Genomic DNA, 20,862 nt, shown 5'->3' with positions numbered 1-20,862 from the left:
TTTAATTACATATAACCTCAATTGCATGAATATGATATCAAGTGCTGGCGACTTCTGTAAAATACTGCCTCAATATCAATGAAAGCATCTCTGGAAGCTCATTGATACTTCTCACAACCACGTAGAAATCGAAGGGGAATGTATCCAAGTATTTGTTAACTTTCAAGGACATTGCACCCGTGTTTGCATCAGGGACGTAACTCACTTGAGACATATCAAGAATAGACTCATTGGATGAAATACCGTCAATGATGACGAATACCAACATAACCTTCTCTTCTCTCGCTTGTCTTACCATCCGTTCAACGGTCTCATGGTCCTCACAGACACCATCCGAGATGATGATTTGAAGTTGCCACAAGTCGGCACCAGAGGTGGCCCGGGCGTTCTCAAAGATCTTTAGTGATTTTGAACACAACTGTTTTATGTCAGTGCGGTCCTGCTGGAAGTCAAGCCATTGAAATACTCTCGCACCGGTCTCTTGATTGAATGGTTTGTCGAACGGATGAATAAGCTTGACATCCTCTCCGAACCTGACGATAGACAAACCCCCACTTTCTAACTGCGTAAGCGCCTTGGAAACTAAAGCGATACTGTGCATTGTGAGTTCCGTGACTTTACTCTCGCTCATCGACTTGGAGTTATCGACTGAAATCATTATTTGGTACTGTCTCTTTGATGGCTTTGTTCTCCTAAGCCAGATCTTATCCTTTCTGAAATCCGACGCAATATAAGGGATAATTCTCTTCATGTTGAGCCTCTTACCCGTTTTGTAGTCGCCTCTAAGCTTAGTTGCCAAGGTAGGTTCCAAAATCAACCTGAGTTGCTCGCACAAGCCAGAAGACAACTCCTGGGTAGCCAATTCACTCTGGTTCCACAATTCTCTTGCCTCATTGATATCATGAATTGGAACGTCACTGCGACCAATCTCCCAGTCCTCATCAACTTGAGTTCTCATATTGTGTTCGGCTCTGGTCTCCTCGGCGTCGTCCAAGTCAAGATCAATCTCCTGCTCTTCTTCCTTCATAACTCTTCTTTCTCCCACGAATGCACCTAAGTTTTCCGAGCCAACTTCTTCATTTGCATTTTCCGTCTCTTCTTGGGGCTCCTTATCGTCAACTTCCATATCATCGTTGTTGTTTATCGCGTCATCTTTATTCTCCTCCATCTTAACAGCAGTATCCTCCTCATCATCGATGGCATTTTCCTCGTCAATCTTTTGTATTTGATCTTGATTATCTGCCGCACCAAGAGCTTGGGTATCGCGTTCAGTATTTTCTCCTTCAACGTGTTCGAACTCATCGGGCATGACATCAGCTTTCGACTCCTGTTCTTGCTCGTCATGTTGAGATGCATCCTTTATTTCCTCCCTGCGACGATGGAACTCTTTCAAAGAGTCGCCTAATTGTTTCAATGACTCTTGGATTTCATTGTTCGGATTCTCGTTTGAATCTTTCTCCTTGTCTTCCATCTGATTCAATTCGGAAGCGGCACCAGAGGCGCCAATGTCTTCCTTCTCTTCAAGTACTTCGCTATCAGCGCCGTCCCCTTTTTCACCTGATGCAGCTTTCGATGCAGCATTCATATCGACGTTTTCGTCCTGTTCATCTTCAGCATCTTCAAGACCAGCTGCCTCGCGATCACCCTTTTCCGCAGAATCCTTTTCATCTTCTTGTTCCTCGGGAGCCTCCTCTGGTCCCTTGACATCTTCTTCTTCAGAATCCTCTTGTTTTTGCCCTTCTTCGTCTGAACGATTTTCAACATCTGAGGCATCATCTTCTTCAACCTCTTTCATTGCATCTTCTTCTTCTTCAATGTCAGAATCAACTTGCTCATCGTCCTTTGCTACTTCATCCATTTTTTCAGGCAGATCGTCTCCCATCTCATCTTGATCGTCCAACCCATCATCAAACTCGTCAGCGTCATTCTCTTCTTCTTGCTCCTTGTCCTCCGCTTCATCGTCCAAATTCATATCCTCTGGCAAGTCCAACGTTTCAGTCTCAGGTACGAATTCATCAAGATCTTCGTTTGCGTCGTTCTTTACTTCATCCTCTTGCTCTCCAACGTCCTCTTCGTCACCCGATCCTTCTTCGTCTTGTTTTTCATCATTATCTTTCTCATTCTCACCATCTCTTTCTTTATGATTCTCTTCATCTTCGTTAGCTTCCATGTTATCGTCGTCGTTTTGCGTGTGCTGGGGCATCTTATCAGAATCTTTTTCTTTGGAATCATCCTTAGCTTCTTCGTCCCACATCTTCTCATCAACAGCATTTGGGTCAAGATCGTCAATGTCATCCACTTCCTCGTCAAGATCTTGATCTTGCTCATCACTTTCCTGGTCATTTTCTTGGTCTGAGGCCTCCTCAAGATCTCCAGCCATATCGCCTTCCATTTCAACAGCATCTTCATTATCCCCGTCGTCATCCTCTTCGTCCTTCTTGTTCTCTTCATTTGCTTGCTGAGCATGTTCATCCAAATCTTCTTCTTCTTCAGCGTCTTTAGAATTTGTGGCACCTTCACCGTCTCCTAGTCCAGTACCCTCGTGCAAATTGTCGTCTTCCTTTTGCTCTTGCGGTGGCTCAGGTGAACAAAATCCAGATGATGCCAAATTGTGAAGTGATGTAGCCAAAATGTAGGTTGATCTTGAGATATGGACGTAGTCCTCAACGCACTTATCAAGAACTATTGATGCGAGTTTTCGATAGGACTGGATCAAGGGCATTGTGAATGCAATCAAAGCTGCGCTAGTCGTAGAAGATTCCCCTGAATGTTTGATACTCAAGAGAACAGACCTAGCCAACTCCACCACCCCCACAATCTTTTCGTGATGAAGTGCTTTAATGGAGTTAGAAAGTCTTTGCTGCGAGAGCTGAAGCCACGCGTCCTCATCCATGCTGATGTCCTCCTCATGCAACTCGACAACTTTTTGGACAGAAACGAGAATTGAATTGGATAGTTTTCTTAATTCCTTCTCTAAGGACTCCAAGGATGATGTATCAATCAATTCATCGGACAGGATAGGATCATTTTCCTCAGACCATTTAATAAGCCAACTGAGAATAATATCAGCAATGAAAGCGAATTCAGGGTTTTTCAGCTTCCAAGTTCCCAAGTCAACGACAGTCTTTTTCACATTCTCCTCGTGACTGCTTAATATTACACTATCATCTTCGGTCGGTATCGTTTTAGCCGAGAATTGCAATTTAGATTTCCACATGGAAACAGAATCTTTGATTTCCTGAAACACCGTCGAATCGAAGTTTTCTGTAAAGAATACAGTACATCTGATGACTTCAAAGATGTAATCGAGTATGGTATCCAATTCTTTGAGGAAGATACGGATTCTCCCCACAGATTCGAAAAACGGCTTGATGGCGAATGATTTGAAAACACTAAATGACTTTTCCAGAGATTTAGCAACGAATGTCGCAAAAGACTCCTCCAATGTCCTCAAATTCTCGATCGATAAAGTCAAACGAACAATTGGACGTCTTACTGTAACTAGGTTGAACATCAAATTTTCTGATGCGGCCAAACCTCTTTCTAGATCGCCTTGAGGAATCTCTTCATTGCCCTGAGAAACCGCTGCTCTGAGTCGAGGAAGCAAATCCAAGACCCTCATGAAAAATTCATCATATCCCATCAATCTCAGTGTTGAAAAAGGTGAACTATTCGTTAAGATCAAATTAACGGTACCCAACGCCTTCTTGATGTCTGGCTTGACTGTCGTCTTCACGCCAATGCGTCTCATCTCTTTGAGAACTTCGCTAAGGAGCTTATGCTTCTGAGTACGCAAAGCAGCGACAGCTTTTTTCGTTTCATCGTTCATGACTTTAGGTGTCTCCTTTTTGAGCCTTTCCATCTCCTCAGTGATTTCTTTTGCATACGCATACAACGATGGAGCTGATGAGCGGTCCACCTTCTCAATAAATATGCGCATGTTTTTTTGAATAATGGAAAGATTCTTGAGTCTGTTCGGTCTCTCGTTCCACGAAGACACCTCCGCACACGTTTTGAGAATTGACATCTCTATTTCATGATTAAACAGAAGAGTCTGTCTCAGAACCTCATGGCAGTTGTTTGGTATTTCAACCTTACAATCCACTGAGAGACCAGATTGGATTAGCGGTGATACAGGTGTTGCCAAAATCGCCCTGTACTTTCTCACGATCTTGAAGAGACTGCTGTGGGAACGACGAGAGCTCTGCTTGAGAGCATCTATGTTAACATCCTTCCAGCTCGCAAGAAGTATCACTTCTGAAACTTCCTTTTCAAGAGTTCTCTTGTTTTGAGAAATTGTCTCGTTGATATTCGGCACAAACTGTTCGTAGAATTTCGTGAAATTGAAAAGGGTGTCTGCGGTCTTTTGACCGCCATCAATCTTCGAAACGTGAATCATGAATGCTTTTACAAGCTCGAGACGAGCAACATACTCGCCGTAGGTAGTTTCGCTCATAAAAATATTCAAAGCGCCTAAGAGTTGAGTAGTGGACATTTTTTCAGTATCCTTCAGCTCCTCGTCCAGCATTATTGGAACCACAATGGTTTCAAAGAGGTAGAACCACCATTTTCCTACTCTCATCCTGTGGGTTGAATCTTCATTCTCAAATAGTTTTTTCCACGAGTGAAGTTCGAGCTTTCTCCAGCTCACAATCAACTTGGTGAGTTCTTTGTAGGATTCTTTCAATGTAACCTTGCTACTGGCAAATTTTTCCCATTCGTTGATATACGTGAAAATAACCTCCACTTTTTGAAGAAGTCTTGAAACAGGATTGTTGGATGGAAATTGCATGAACTCTTCAGCAACTCTAGAAATATTCTGCAAAGTGGCATGTTCGGGCCACTGGTTCAAAAGGCTTGCAACGGCATTGTAAATCTTACTTACCACTTTCATGGCTCTTCTAAATTCGAAAGGAGACTCACCATGGTAGAAGTCAACGTCATTACTTTCTTGTGTCGAATACGTCTCATGTAAGTCAAGCATGGAGCTTAGAAGAGCAGCCATCGAATCGGAATGATTGGTGCCGTGCGCAAACATGTTTTTGACCTTGGAGAGGTCGTGAGCAAGCTTTGCACCTTGATGAACGACTTTTTTAGTGTTTATAGCAGTCTTTCGCAAGAAGAAATTGACGTAGGAGTCGCATAGTTGGGGGTAGAATTCAGAAAAGGCGCTATTGCTCTTTATGGGTCTAGAGTCGACCTCCATCACGTCTTCGTAATCTGGGAAAAGGTCTTGGAATTCCCTATCAACATCATCATGATTATCATGATGCTTGTAAAGAGAGGCTTCCTGAGATGCTTGCTCCTCCTCCTTGGCCCTACGGTAGTACCATCTATAGTACAAGGTCCGAAGGGCCAGGTTTATGACGTAATCCAACTTCAAATCTGATGCCTCATGATATTGTAAGAAGCTCAAATTCAAAAAAAATAGCATCAGTTTTTCCACTTCAACGGATCCAGCATCCATCGATTTACTAGCAGACATAAACAGCTCGAAAGTCTGTTCCAATTGACTGGAGTTGAGAAGAGTTGATAAACTGGTTGACCAAAGCTGACCATAAGGCAATTGTGCTTTGGAATTCTCTTTTTCCATCACCATCAAGTTCATGCCGAGCTTCAATCCATACACATATCCTGCAAGAATATCATTGAGGTCGGAATAATAGATTTGATTTGTTCTCAATCTTGACAAGAAATTCGATGAATTATGCTGAAAAACATTGATCCTGTTCAAATTCATCTCGTCGTAATTTTCGGCGCAAATAAGCAAATTCTTTACGGCTGTCTCGTCGATTGAAGAACTCATAAAGCTTGTCCATTCCTCAAAGACCTGATCGATATCATCAGTTGGCCTAAAAATCCTTGGACTTTTTCTTTCTTCACAATTCATCGTAGACAATGCGATCTCCGTAGGGGTTGGGATATCTCCAACACTAGCTTCTCTTATACTTTTCCAAGATTGCAATAGTCTCTCGCGAGTTTCTCTCTGTGCTCGAGAGATATCGTATGCCACATGGTCATCTATCGCAGGATCCATAGGTGAGCTAGGAACGAAAAGCTGGATACAACCACTTGAAAATAAAACCCAGGCCTTCCCCAACGCTAAAAGCGAGGAGCGCTCATTTGTGAGTACAATGGCTGGTCCAAAGTAGCACCTGAATATATTTACAAGAATTTCGTTCCCACTTTTGATGACCGTTTCAATAATCTCTTTGTATAGACTCTCCTTGTCTTGACCACGAGAAACGGCTGGAAGGCTTATATCGTGTGCCTCCAAAATTTTTCTTATCCAATCGATTAAAAGATCCAGAAAAACCTTTTTCTGGTCGTGGAGAACAGACTGTGAGTTCTTGATGATGGCAGCCGCAAGAAGGCGCATGTCCTCCAACTCTTTGTCAAGAAACCTTCCCTCGCACTTGTCGAGTTGCTTGCATTTCGTATTAGCTTCTGCAAAAAGTGCATCTCCGAAGAGCCCGTTAATACCTAATTGCTGTCCCTTCGTCCACAAGTTGTCAAAGAGCCTTGGATATGGTTCGTAAAGTGCTGATGAATTTGCATAAAACAAAGAAAGTGTTGGTTTTTCTGATTTAGCGAGTAGTTTCAATTGAGTTTGCAACGTTTGAATTCCAGAGAAAAAGCTGTTGGTTTCCACAAAGTTAGATATCATGGTGAATTCTGACTCGAAAACGTTGTGTCTTTTAGCTGATCCTTTCACTGCCTCACGGATCTTTGCAACCCCACCATTCAAATACTCAAATAAGGTTGCCAATTCAGTGTCTGAGGCAGACCCATCTATGATGGTACCAAAAAGGTCGATCATCTGTTGTCTTAAGAAAGACACATCTTCAACGCTCATATCATAGTCGGAAACCAAGGTGTCAAACTCCGTAAGAATAGACAAGAGCTTCTTGTAGTACTCCCAAGCCTCGATGGTCTCTGGATACAGTTGACGAAATGCGTCCCAGATAGTCGTCATCGAAGTTCCTGTTGTCAATTCTAAATCAAGGGAGATAGTTGCATGTGGTAACTCCTGTGAAGTCGACTGGACTAAAAACTTGTTTTGTTCGAACCAAGCCTTCACAGAATCATGGTATACTCTTAACTTGGTAAGGTTTTGAGAGCCTGCAGACCTCACTAAAGAGCTCCATATGTCCAAAAGTTCCAGTAAAGCGGAGAAAATGGGCTCATCAAATGTGACTGAAGCGGTAGCATGTACCATAAAAGTATCAACTGCCCAGCTTTGTAACCTTTCCACAAACCCAAAGACGTTGGCTTTTGGTATTTTCTTCATTCCCCTGCCAAAATGAGCTGCCGCAGATAGTTCGATAAAGGAAAGCTGCTGAAGTTTGCCCTCGCTGGCTTTACGCTGTATCGATTTCAAAAGCAAGGAGTTTTGGTAAAGTCTATCTGCCACGTGAAACATCAATGTTGGTTGAAGCCAATCAACTGATTGACCAGCACTCAAGTAGTAAATGATGGCCTCATTTAAGAGTGTATTGATCGCCTGGTTCCTGGTGAACCCCTTCGTGATTCGACATGATTCGATCTTTTTGTATTCTTCTTCGCACTTCACGAAGAACTCAGCGTTTGAAAGAACTCTTAAGACACCAAGCAAGTTCTCACTTGCATTTCTGAGGGAATTGTCAAATTCTGAACAGTGAAGAATACTTGAGGCCAAAGACTCGATGAAATTCAAGTCACATAGGGCTAGATTACTTGCCAAGGCGCTATTTGCCAAGTCTTTTTCTTGCAAGTTGAAAGCATCGAGGATGGTGGCAAAACGTCTTAAGGTTGACTCGTTTGAAGGCATGAAAGCAGCCAAGGGCTTCCACATTTTGTTTGTACCAAACTCAAGGTTGTTCATCAAATCGCAAATGTCTTTCATACTCTCTGCCTTGGATGGTTCGGTGACACCCAATGTCAATCTATCAAATAGTGTCGCTCTTTCTGAAAGTTCATCGATATGCACCTCAATGCATCTGTTTCTCATTGCTCTCGACAATTCTCCATATTTGGTGTTGACAGTCAAAAATAATCTAAAGTTGGGGTGTGGGGTCAAAACTCTAGGCATACCATCTTCGGCGCTGCATTCATTGATGATCAAGGACCCATTTGTCTCCAATAGGGAGTTGAGACGATCGAGGACTGAAGGGTTGCACAAATTGGCATTATCCAAGACTAACCAGTCTCCATTTGCAACAGCCTTAACAAGCAAACCGTCGAACCATTCAAACCTAACAATGTCACATTCTCTTCTTTTCGCATCAACTTTCTCGAATTCAACGGCCAACTCTGCCAATTTGTCGCTTTGAAATTGGCTTATAAATGCCTTGAATGCGGTTGCTATTGACGAAAAAGAATCAGCAATCAGCTGGCTCGTTTCGATCATTTGCATCAAGTCAAAAGCAAGCTTACTAGCCGTAGGATTTTCTTGTGAAGAGATGCAGTTTTCGACTGCCAAATGTCTGAAAACAAGATAAGTTCTTTTCATCAAGTCTGACATGGCCCTTGTCACGTCCACTTGCTCGTATCCACCCAAAATATCCATACTATCGACATCACTATTCATAGCAAACTCGGCTAATTCCACTCCGACAACATTTGCAATAAACCTTATCAATTCTGTCTTACCCGAATTCGATGGACCAGAAATGATAAGAGGGATATTTTCATTAATACTGCGAATTGCTGATTCAAGAACGGGAATGTTGCATTGGAGGGAGATTAAGTTGAGCCTGTCCGCTGAATTGACATGCTGAATCAATTGGCTTCTTTTAATGACTGCACTTCCCGCTTGAACAAAGTCATATCCAATGCCGTAGTAAGAGGCTGTAGCTCTCTGTTCGCCGAATATAGACTGAAAGAGCTCCTCCACTTTGGAACGATCTTCGGTTGTTCGAAATCTCTGGCAAATGATCATATTCAAAAAGTCACCAATATTTGTGTTTTTTTCGTGCTTGACATTTCTGAAAGAGTTGTACGAGCTTAACCATCTCAAAACATCACGTAAGTTGAATTCCCATGGGCCACCAAGTGAACCAAAGGATCTCTCCTTAACTACGGCCTTGTCTAATTGCGCAACAAACGTGACAAGCTTCTCACATATATCCTCAGAAACACTTGGATAGATCTTGTGAGCGATCAATGTCAAATCGTCGGCGGATAATGTGTCGACAAATACAACAGAAAATCTGTTCACGAATGATTTTGGTAAACCCTTTCTGCCACCACCTTGATATTGTGGATTCTGGGCAGCAAACACCTTGAAGTCTGGATGACGGGGAAATGAGCGGTCAAGTTCAGGAATGTAGGCCTCACCTCTATGATCTAAACATGCATTCAATCCCTCCAAAACAGATTGAGACGCGAGGTTCATCTCATCCAACAATACCCATTCACCGTTCTTCATAGCTCTTAAAAATGGAGCATCTCGCCAAACAAATTCGCCGGTTTGTCCACCGTCCACTGGAGCATCAGAACCAAACAAATCAATCAAATCGGTTTGCTCTGAAAGATTGATTCTTATCAACTCATTGCCCGTCGCCTTTGCGATAGCTGATATCAAACTTGTTTTTCCCACGCCAGGACTTCCTTCTAGAAGGATGGGTTTATGTACTTGCATTGCTCTTATAACACGCAGAGTGTTAGCCGCCGTAGTTGGAGCATGCAAATTGAAAGATTCATTGAAATCAGATCCATTCACACGAGGAATTTCAAAGAGGCCCGCTCTGAAAGCCGTCTGACCCACTTCAATGCAGTGATTCTTAGTTATCGAATATACGTCGAGGTCCTTCGAAATCAACAGACCAAGCTTCTCAGAACACTCTGCTTTATAATCAGCAAGCTTTCTCTGATTCTCAGCTAAAAAAGCAGTGTTGTTGGTTCCTAGTGCATCGATGAACACCATCGAGGCACCATGATAAAATGCTGCCTCTACTGGTATCGACGACCCGCAAGAATTGATAAATTCCACCCATGCTAGGATGTCTCTAAGAGAGATCACACCGTTGTTAACAACTCCATTACCCAATTTTTTCCCAAACCATTCTGAGAAATCTGTAATGGCACTATAAAGGTGCTCGACTTCGGGTTTGAGACGAGTCTTCACAATATGCTTGACATCATTGAAATCTTCCATGGAGGGAACCCAAATCTCAGTGAATCTGTTACGCAAAGCTGGAGAGAGCTCCTTTTTACCGTAATCTCCACCTGGATTCATCGTAGCCAAGAAGTTGAAATCATCGTGCGCTACTAGGAATGCATCATCTGTTCCTTTCTCTGCTAGCATAAGACTTCTTTCGGGTTCTAGAACAGAGTTGAGTCTCTCCAAAACAGAATCGTCGGCCAAGGATATCTCATCAAGCAAGAAAAGATTGCCCGACTTCATGGCTTGGACCAAAGGACCGTCTACCCATTCGAAAAGGATACCGGCATTTCTTATGTTGTCTTCAATCTTTGAGATAAGTTCCTCGCTCACCTTCGCTCGATCATCTTCAGTCAATTTCTTGAGTGTTTGGCGGTAAATTTTTGTCAAATCTTCAGCATTGGCCTCTTTCAATTTGATATCCAAGTTTAGTGCCTCAAAAAATGCCACCAAGCTCTTCACGAGTTCACCGCGTATCTCGAAACGGTTTCTGAGGGGGCGTTGAGCACCCAAGATATCACCCGTCTCGGTATTCTGGTGAGCATTCACAGTAATTAATTGCTTGTTGTAGATTTGTGCAATAATTTGACAGACTGTTGTCTTACCACATCCGGTTTCACCCACTAAAAGTAACGGCTCCTTATATTTCATTGACGTTTCGACCAAGACTGCCAATCTTCGCATCGCCTTCGTCCAAACTATCGGCAGCTCGACGTTAAATATACTTCTGTTCTCTAGCTTCTCATAGTACGCATCCATGTCAAGCTTAACACGCATAACTTTTTCGATGGCATTTTTAACAACAAGCTTTTCATCATCATTTCTTACCCTTTCTGCAAGGAGCATATAGCCGTTTGCGGCTAATTCTTCATAGCCAACTGCATCACGTAGGGCCCAACGGAAGAGATCTCTGAGGGTTGCGAAAGAGTTCTTCTGTTCAAAAAGTCGGGAGGACTGGCGCTGTAGAGATAGTTCCTTATAGACTTCGACAATCTTTTTACCGTATGAAGGCGCAATTTGACAGCGGTCTTTCAAAATGATTTCAAGCTCATCTTTGGGTATATCATCGAAATGTAACTCAAGGAATCGGTTTCTAAAAGCACGCGAAAGAACCTTTCTACCACCATAAAGCCCCGGAGGATTTTGCGTAGCAAAGAGCATAAAATCGGGATGCGGATGAATGACTTCTTGAGTTTCTGGAATAAAAAGTTCCCTGTTGTCATCGAGCAAACGATTTAAGGCCTCGAGTACATCTGTAGGCGCCAAATTGAGCTCATCTAGAACTATCCAGTACCCCTTACGTAAGGCTTCAACCAAAACTCCCTCCCTGAACACCAACTTTCCACTTGAGTCCGAGACGTACGTACCTAAGTACTCCTGTAAGTCTGTGTGTTCATGATTATTGATACGAACAAAGCTATGGCCAGATATTCCTGCTAAATATTTGATCATAGACGTTTTACCTGCAGAAGTGGGACCCTGAATCAAGACCGGAAATCTTCGACTAGCAGTTGCACGCACAAGGTTAAGAAGATTCTTTTCGACAAAAGGAGTGATGATATAGTTTGGTTGCGGGTCGATCTCTTGGGCACCTTTTTTCAACCAGTAATGTCTGAACTGAGTATATTGCGCATCCCCACCGGATGGCGCCTTGGGTATTTGACTTAGTGCTGATTTTGGATTCTTGGTCTTCCCAATCGTATATTTCTCAATGATTGGTTTGAGCAAGTTTTCTGATTTCGCGTCAAGTAAGGTCAAGAAGGACATACAAAATCCCTCATAAAGCGATCTTCTCAATCCATATGTGGTGACAATGTCACGTACGTATGTCAATGTTCTGGTAAGTGTACGAATGCTGAAGTGTGGCTTTTGATTTGCACCATCAACGATCTTATTTTTTTCCGATAAAGACTTTGCCTCGAGATATAGTTCGGCGATGTCGTCAGCTACCCAATCATCACCAACCGCATATCTGTCGATGTATTTGTCTATAATTTGCAATAGATCTTCTTTGTCTCTATCAGGAGAATGCACGTAGATTTCACTGAAACGAGAGCGAATACTAGCTGGTAAGTCACGCTTGCCAACATCGGTTGACGGATTCATGCAACCGAAGATGCGGAAGTCGGGATGAGCCTTTATAGCCTCAACATCGCCACGCTCACTGAGCAAAATAGATCTTTGGTCACTTACCTCAGATAAAAGATCTGCAATACTTTCGAGAGTGTCAGAAGATGCAAGGTTTATTTCATCGAGAAGAAGCCATTCACCGTTTCTGACGGCTTTCACCAAAGACCCTTCAACGAAATTGAAGACGAAAGAACTCTCGAGACTTGCGGCCTGCGCTTCAAAGTTTTCGATGCCCTTATTGAATTCCAACCATTTTTCAAGCAACGCTGATTTCTCGGACGAGCTCAATTTTCTCTTTTTCTTTGGTGCGCCCTCCGTAGTGTCGCCTGGGTCAGGACTCTCAGCTTTTTCCAAAGTGGCCCTTGCCATTTTTACAGCTTCTTTCCAAAGTTTTGAAACATTCTTCCATTGCTTCTTGTTAAAACATTTAGACAACAATTCAGAAAACTTGACATTTTTCTTTTGTGAGAATGTGGCTAGAAAAAGACTCTCGAAAGATTCCTGTAATGGAATGGCAACAGTCATCGTGTTAACTGGCTTGAATCCACCTAGCAAATCACTCGATTCCGTTTGTTGCGAGACATTAATTGCAGTCAATTTTTTGTTCATCATCTTTGCCACCTCTTGAACAACAGTAGTTTTACCTGTACCGGTCTCACCGACCAACAAGACGGGTTCGACCATTTGTACTGCCACGGCGATTTGCTCCATCAACCTTTTCAGGTGTTTAGTGCGTGCAAAATTGGCTTGCCTACTAGCATCTCGACGGAGAAGGGCTTTGTCAACTGAGCTTTTTTGAAGTAGCGCCCTCCCAATTTCAATGGTGTCATTTTCAACATGAAAAGAGGGCACGTAGCTATCAATGAAAACGTTGATCCTGGTGCTCGAGATTTCCAAAACTTCCCCGATAGCATTCATCAACGGTACAGATGCAGATGCTTCAGTGAGGGCACTGCCAAAACATTCTACTGCCTCAGCAAATATACTTTCGTAAATCATGCTCTCGAGAAGAGAGTCATCGCTAGTGGCACCTTTTGTGCGAAGCAACATATCGCAGCGTCTGCAAAATTTGATCAAGTCTCTTGCAGAAATCGATCTTGGATGTGAACCTTTATTAAGGGAAATAAATGCCGGCATGGAAAATATGTGGAGTACTCTGTTGTATAGCGTAATGAATTTGGGAATGAACTTGGAAATGATAGGAAACTTAGTAGTGAGAATTGCTTTCAAGTCAGGTTCGGAGAGTCTGGGCATCTCAATTTGTTCCCAAAGACGTAACCCAATCATATCAGGTACTTTTGAGTTACGGTCTGTCAAAGTACTTATGGTTGATATGAGTTGGAATCCGCTGTGAGCCTTTATGATCTCTCCTCTGGAAGGTATATTGAGCTCCCTTTTTTCCAATAACACAAGGAGGATGGAAAGGACTTCTGTTGGAGCTTTGTCAATGTCCTCGACCAAAATCCACTTTCCCTCTTTCACAGCTGTAGTTAAAACACCCGACCTCCATTGAAAGGAGCCGGGTGTGTCTCCTGAGGTATATGTCCCTAAGAGAAGCTTTGCGTCTGTCTGTTCACCCAAATGTATCTTGACGATTGAGTCTGAGCAATTCATATACTTTGCCATCTGATTAATAAGAAATGTTTTTCCGGATCCGGGCTCACCATGAAGCAACACTGGCTTGTCCTTCAGGAGGTGAGAAGCCAAGCACCTCAAAACCTCAACGGAGCCCTCAATGGGAACGAATTGTTCTTCTTCTGTTTGCTTCTTTTCTGAGTTTTTGTTAAAAAGGAGGACCCCGCAGACGCAAGTGACAAGACTTGACAACTCATTCTGATGGATCTTGAGCTGGCCAGATTGCGTGTGAGAAACCGAAGTTGGCAATCTTGTGTGGTTCGAGAATCTTTTAGCTTCTATCAATGGGAGAAATCTATAGTCTATCTGGGATTGTCCGTCAAATGAGCCCTCAAATGAACCCTTGACATGCTTTTGGATCATGATTGCTTGCGATTCTTCGGATGAATTGAGGTATCTGCTAAGAATTCTGATCGCTATCATCTTGGAAACATTATAAGCTTCATCCTCTAAATTTATGACATTGTATAATTTGTTGAGGTCAATGAAATGTTTGAACTTGTGCGGATTTGATGTGTAAATACGGTAGAATGCCAAAAGTAATGCTTGCAAGTCTGAAGGTGGTAGTGATACGTCAATATCAACCTCCTCTTTATAAGATTCGAGGAAGTGCTCTATCAAGTTTGTAGATTCTGGTGCCAAACCAATGACACGAGATAATGCTAAAAGTATAATGGAGCCCTGAGCTAGATTTGTAATCCCCTGACTCTCACAATAGTTTCTTTCAAACCAGGCTGGATTCTGCACCCAACGAGCCATTAAGTCAAGAAATATTGGTCCGTACGCATAGTAGATCGCCAAAGTAGCGTCAGGGTGCAATGCTAGAGCTGCAAGCTTATCCAAATCGTGAGCTATCAACAGGTCAGTGAACTCAAGCGGTTCTGGAACCGCTTTTTGCGGAAACTGGTGTTTATAGATATTAAGCCTTACAGCGGCGTCATTGACATTCAAAGCAACGAAGTGACTCATGCTTGCAAGTTGAACTATACCAGTGAAAGTAGTTTGTTGAGGCAAAAAATATAGTGCGATGAGCATCGGCTTGTACAGTTCTCACTGGTCCCATACATCGTAGGAGAGAAAGAAAGAAATAAATAAATAAAAGAAAAAAAAAAAAATTGAAAAATAAGAGAATCAAAAATGAAATAAACGTATCAATAGAAACAAAAAAATTAAGGCGAGAGTTGCAAGGTCTAGCACTCTGAATGAAATGTGTCGACGGTAAGAATACTTCAACGTGTGGTGCACCTAAACTTTGGTATACTAGGAACAAGCGCTGAATGCGTCAATTTGGCTGCAACAGAAACTACAACTGAATATAAGCACATATAGAACTCTTCTGAAACATTCGAGACCTATTTTTATATTTTAGCCCATTTGATTTATTTGCTTTCATCTCAATTCGTACATTGATTCTACTTTGTGTTGCCTTCCACATTGCTACTAGGGCATTCTCAACGAGCATAAATTGCGACCATTTGGCTGCGAAAAAAGGTTTCCTCACATACTTATTTCTTTCTGCACCCACCATGATACTCCGGCCTAGTTTCCTTATTTTCCAATTCGTGTCGGCAGCTTTGAGCTACCACGCTATGAATTATCAGACCGCAGCGTCGGAGCCTATGCCTCCGTTGTCTCCTAGTATGAACTCAACCCTTCTACGTAGATTTTACTCCTTGCGGTTCTGATCAACTAACCATTTAGCATCCGTAGAACGTTTCCCAGATATCAGTGCCTCGCTCTCCTTGGACGATCTGGCCGACACGTTTGAGCCGTCCATTCCGTCTCTCGACAAGCCGATGAGCCTCAGAAGATGTGCCCTGGAGAGATACACTATCAGGAGCAAAGCAGACTTGAATCAGATCCTTGGGTGCGAGGACATAGAGGGGAATATTGAGATTTCGCTCTTTGACGAAGCCATTTTGAGGCTTGACGACTTAATCTACATCGACGGACTGCTTGAGATCAAGGACTCTTCTGCCCTTGTAAGAATAGAGCTCCCCAAGTTGCAAGAAATCACGGGGGAGTTCAGCTTGTACGAGCTCACGTCGTTGGGATATCTTCAGGCTCCTAAACTCAATCTCGTATCGAAGATCCAATGGCGGGTCCTTCCGATCTTAAGCACCGTCGACATGGCCTTCGAGAAGCTCAAGAAGCTCACCAGTATACTTATTTCTGACACGTCTCTCAGTTACATTATCGGCGTCTCTTCTCCCGAGATGTCGACAATGAATATCAACAACAACAGGTTCTTAGAGTCGCTCAGTGCCGAAGTTGAAGAAGTTACCGATATGCTCCACATTGGCGCCAACGGTGACCATATGAATATCGATTTGCCTAGTCTACGAAGAACACAAAACTTGAGCATCCACAACGTGGAACAGCTCGAGCTCGGCGAGCTCAAAGAGTGCAAGGGATCCATGAGCTTAGATAAAAACAAGTTTGAGTCAGTTCAGTTGTCCAAGTTGACCAAGGTGGGCGGCACTTTATCGTTGAACAACAACATGAATTTGAAGAACGTCCAGGTGGACGAGTTGGATATGGTAGATGGAGGCTTGGTGCTTGCCAACAACACCCACTTGCATAACATTGATTTCTTTGAGCTGTTGTCGGTAATTGGGGGTGCTCTTGAGCTAGTTGGCCCAATAAAGGAAGTGAAGATGCCACTGCTTAGGCTTGTTAGAGGAAGCGCCAAAGTCAAGTCTTCGGACGAAAAATTCAGCTGTTCTACGTGGGCCAAGAGCAGTATTAGTGCAGTTGTTCGTGGAGGAAAGAACGAGTGTGTCAACTCGCAAAGCCAGAACTACGTTGCTAGTACGCCCACCAACCCTGAGTCCAAGAGCACGCCGCTGGAGAAGAAGGTGCAGCAAGAGTCACTGGCGCTGCGTATCGCCAACTACGTGGCTACAATAGTCGCCTCGATGATGGCCTTGGTTATAGGTATATAATCACTGATATAACTTGTTTTCTGTGATATAGTTTCTTATCTGAGGAATGACCGGGACAGGTTGGTCGGGGTTCTGGCACAAGGCCTCCCGGATCGCCGAGGAGCTCACAGAGCCCAACTTATCGATATCCTCCAGGTTGTCGAAACTAAAAAGATGCACGGAGTCCGACCATGCCTGGGGGATATGGGCGATTTTGCCATGGCGAATGTGGCGCACATAGTCCACCTGGTTCTGGTAAGAGTTTACGTTATCTGGCCTCGTCAAGCAGAACAAGTCTGTTGTTTTCATGAACTCGTTGAGCAGATCCAGCAACTTGTCCGGCAAGTAGTATTTTGGCTCAAAAATTCTCACCAACGTGTCGAAGCCTACCAAGAAGGTCAATTTAACCTGCTCGATTGACAAGTCCCGAATGTAATTAAGAAGCAGAACCGACTTATCGACGAACTTGGCATGGCTCGTGAGGCCAATGCTCACGTCTACATCAAGGTTCTCGTGCAAGTAGTCTGCCATGAGCTGCATCATGGCTAAACGGTGCTCAAACAGAGCCGGCTGCGGCACAAGCTTATCTGCGTTTTTGACCAGCAAAAGAAGCACAAACAGCAATTGATCGCGTTGGAGCATCTTGGACTCAAATTGGTATTGCAACGCCTCCCTCGCCATGGAGTAGTGGGCCAAATGGGGCGGGTTGAACGACGAGTCAAGGATACATATTCTGCGAGTGTTGCGCAGCACCAACGGCGCCGATGACGTTGAGTATATCACAGCAAAGTCTTTGGCCAGTGCTAGAAAGTCCTCCAATGGCTTTTTGAAGCGGGACATCATGAAGGAATAGAGGCTGGCGGAGTGTTGCTACAAATTAGAAGGGAATTGAGGCTGGAGTGATTTCTATGGATGCTGCGCATCATCATCTAATATGGGGCGCTTAACTATGGGGCGTGGGTGCGAAGCATCTGACCTGCTTGAGCAACGAGCGCCTATACTTGGCCATTTCGCACCCATTGGCCCAAAAGACACCCTCTAGAGCTCTTGGTGTGGCCGATACACCTCCACCAACTCCACGTCGAAGACTAATGTTAGTAAGATTCTGAATACAAAATTGGGATACAAGACCGACGACAGTCGCTCAAAACGCTGGATAAAAAAACAAAACACCTCAGAGATCTCATCCAAAGTAGCAACACATACCTAAGACACTGTTTGGCGGAATGGGCCCGATGCCGCTGGCGCCGTAGCCTAGCTCCGGGGGAATGGTCAAGGTACGCTTTTCGCCCACACACATGTTCAAAAGACCCTGTTCCCAGCCGGCAATCACTCTGCCCGCGCCAATTTGGAACCCAATGGGCAGTCTGCCGAAAGATGAGTCAAACACGGTCCCATCTTCCAAACTGCCTTTGTAATGGACCTGGACGTGGTCGCCTACGGTGGTTTTCTGGTCACAGTCGGCTGGAACATGAGTCACGTCTGAGGTTAGTAGTGAGATTTAAGGTTCCCATGAATTGGCTGACTTACCAATGTCGACCTTTACGGCCCATACAGATGCGAAGAGCGTCAAGATCACCTGGAAAAACAACATGGTGTGAGAGTTGATGTGGAGAGAGTCTAAATGTGTGGTGCTCCAAATGTGCGCTGAGCGTTGCTTAGCCTGTGCACACTCACTTTAAGCGGTAAATTAACTGGTGCTCGCTTCTACATTTCATTCTAGTTGTTATTTGATTTCTATGATACAAGTATATACCCCGGGGCACGTCCCCGGTAACTCGTTAATTCAACCCCTAAACTTACCCAAATTGAAATAATAAAACAAGGAAAAAGCAAATCACGTATCTTCATCTCCGTGCGTTCCATGCATAGAATGTACGTATGGAAAACACTCTAGTTGGTAAAAAGACGCCCTTCCTCCAAATCGTCGATGGTGGACTCGATGACCTCGTCATCGTCGTCATCTTCAACCAACTCAATGGCGGCATACTTGATCATGTCCCAGCGCTTCCAGAAAGCACAGGCATCATGGTAGTCATCCGACTCCAAAAGATCCTGCAAAAAGTACTTGGCCTTGATCAATCTGTCCTTCAATGCCAGCAACTGGCACGAAGAAGGGTCCTTCAGTGTGGACGAGGCACAGTTGACGTTGTCATTGGCCATAATACCCACGGGCTTGGCTGCCATGGAAGGCTTTTTGAAGTGCGCACCAGCAGCAGCGCTAGCACCAGCCTTCAGCCGGTGCTTTGGCTTGTGCTTGTGCTCATGCTCGAAGTCACTCTCATAATCAGTCAAGTCGGTAGAGTTGCCAAAGTAGTCATCCTCGTCGTCGGTAGCGACCGAATTGGGTGTGCTATACCCATAAGTCTCATCTTCCACATATGATGCAGCATCGCAGTACCTGGCCCAAGCCTCATCTATCGCACCAACAAGGTAGTCGAAGCACTTCATTCTCGAACACTTATCCAGTTGAGAAATATGCTGTTTCTTGGTGCTAGAACTCGACAGGTTGTTGTTGTCAGAGATGGGCAAGAAGCTAGCGGCTGAGATTGAGTTGCGGTGGCCATGGCAAGCCTGAAGGTTGCCCAGCAGGCCAATGTGGACAGAGGCGCGAGGCGAACTCATCAATTTGCAATCAAGGTTTGCATCGCCGTGTGAAGATTGGGGGGACCCGCAGCAAGAAGCCTCCAAGTCTTGCTCGTCCTCGTCATCACTGTACTGTGAAACGGCCTTTGAAAGTTCGTTATTAACGGAGAACGACATTCTTGTGGATGCTCTTCTTTTGGCGCGGGCTTGGTCGGCACTATAGCACGACTGCTGGTCGTCCAGATCCCCGTCAGACTCAGACGACGAGCAGAATGCCACAGGATCCTGAAACTTAGTGAAACATCTTCGATTGATTGGTTTGGAAGAGTTGAGACCAAGCTTAGATAAACAAACCTTCTTAGTTGGCGTGCATTGCAGCAGAGACGAGCCAAAGTCGCACGAGCGCTTAGCTGAGGAAAATGCTTGAGAACACAATGCCATAGTGTGAATGGTGTTAGACTAAGGTACACAGTTGTGTGCAGTCTGGCACAAGTGTTGGGAGGCAAACGTTTGGATGAGTTGTACCAAGGGTGGCGCGCACTCAAACTTTCTTCTGAACCAGCCAATCAAGGAGTCAGAAGTCACTTGCACACAGGATTTTCTTGAACACGGTGGCAATAACCAGCCAAGTTCAAAGGGAGGCGAAAGAAAGGATATAAAAAAACTTCAGCCAAAAGGGTTTCAAACCTCAAGAGAATGAAACTTTGATATAAAAAAATGTGGATACCTCCAAGGAAATGACCACAAGCACTAGAAGTCGACACCTAATGTATTTATCCCAGGTTTTGCGTGGGAAAAATCGGTAGGGTTAAGGGTGACACTGAGTGCGCGAGAAACAAAAAGTGTTGGTAGAAAAAAAAAGCTGATTGAATATGAACAGCGCGAAAAGAAAGTCTAGGAAAGCAGCTAGGGGGAATTCACCTCACTATTTTAATGATTGCCAGCTGCCATGAGTGAAGTGCGACATGCAGGCGGCTCGCGCGGGTCAAAAGCTGTGATTGGCTCAAGTCGCGCGCTATTGTCGGGTAACCCCCTATTGCACTGCCGCACCATACACACCTTTGCATTATATGCCGTCTGCTATTTCTTTTGTATGAGAGATTTAGCCAAAAATGTCGCAGCAACTCTGGCGCTTTAATCTGAACGCCAGGCAGGCTCTAGGCTGCAAAAGAGAACAAGGTGTTAAAAATGAGAAAGAAAAACGTGTAACGTTGGAACGTGAGTGAAGCTTCATACTGCGGTACAACGCGACATTCTTTTAAACCTTCCATACCATTTCCATGCAGCAGTCGCTGTTTCCCCTATTGCAGCAGGTTTTCTACCAAAAAAAAACCAGTTTCACTAACTCTCGTCGTCTCCACTCAACTCACGCCACAAAAAAAATTAAGTAAAGTACGGTCATCACCAAAATGCAAAATGAAAAATGAAGTAAACTGCTTCATG

The 20,862-nt window shown here is 44.0% G+C and overlaps 5 protein-coding genes across 5 annotated transcripts; 1 reads left to right on the top strand and 4 right to left on the bottom strand. All coding sequences in view use genetic code 12, as the record gives it.

Moving 5' to 3' along the window:
• Positions 1 to 37: 37 nt before the first annotated feature.
• MDN1 (AAA family ATPase midasin) lies at positions 38 to 14,878 on the bottom strand (the record flags this gene model as incomplete). Its single annotated transcript, XM_029034258.2, has 1 exon — positions 38 to 14,878. The coding sequence occupies one exon, from the start codon at positions 14,876 to 14,878 to the stop codon at positions 38 to 40; it is 14,841 nt and encodes a 4,946-aa protein (XP_028889500.2).
• Positions 14,879 to 15,435: 557 nt separating this feature from the next.
• On the top strand, positions 15,436 to 16,831 carry CJI96_0002714 (uncharacterized protein; the record flags this gene model as incomplete). The annotated part of the gene is made up of 3 exons (XM_054702109.1): positions 15,436 to 15,547; positions 15,611 to 16,767; positions 16,820 to 16,831. The coding sequence occupies 3 exons, from the start codon at positions 15,436 to 15,438 to the stop codon at positions 16,829 to 16,831; spliced, it is 1,281 nt and encodes a 426-aa protein (XP_054558084.1).
• Positions 16,832 to 16,854: 23 nt separating this feature from the next.
• On the bottom strand, positions 16,855 to 17,673 carry CJI96_0002713 (nicotinamide-nucleotide adenylyltransferase; the record flags this gene model as incomplete). The annotated part of the gene is made up of 1 exon (XM_054702108.1): positions 16,855 to 17,673. One exon carries the CDS (start codon positions 17,671 to 17,673, stop codon positions 16,855 to 16,857), a length of 819 nt encoding a protein of 272 aa, XP_054558083.1.
• Positions 17,674 to 17,871: 198 nt separating this feature from the next.
• Positions 17,872 to 18,427, bottom strand: CJI96_0002712 (peptidylprolyl isomerase family protein; the record flags this gene model as incomplete). The annotated part of the gene is made up of 3 exons (XM_029034255.2): positions 17,872 to 17,921; positions 18,040 to 18,315; positions 18,364 to 18,427. The coding sequence occupies 3 exons, from the start codon at positions 18,425 to 18,427 to the stop codon at positions 17,872 to 17,874; spliced, it is 390 nt and encodes a 129-aa protein (XP_028889497.1).
• Positions 18,428 to 18,726: 299 nt separating this feature from the next.
• On the bottom strand, positions 18,727 to 19,860 carry CJI96_0002711 (uncharacterized protein; the record flags this gene model as incomplete). The annotated part of the gene is made up of 2 exons (XM_054702107.1): positions 18,727 to 19,704; positions 19,774 to 19,860. 2 exons carry the CDS (start codon positions 19,858 to 19,860, stop codon positions 18,727 to 18,729), a joined length of 1,065 nt encoding a protein of 354 aa, XP_054558082.1.
• Between the last annotated feature and the right edge of the window lie 1,002 nt (positions 19,861 to 20,862).

The sequence above is a fragment of the Candidozyma auris genome, chromosome 3, assembly GCF_003013715.1.
Source record: "Candidozyma auris chromosome 3, complete sequence".
NCBI lineage: Eukaryota > Fungi > Ascomycota > Pichiomycetes > Serinales > Metschnikowiaceae > Candidozyma > Candidozyma auris.
Note: the sequence above shows the minus strand (reverse complement) of the source record. Positions and strands in the feature narration are given on the sequence as shown.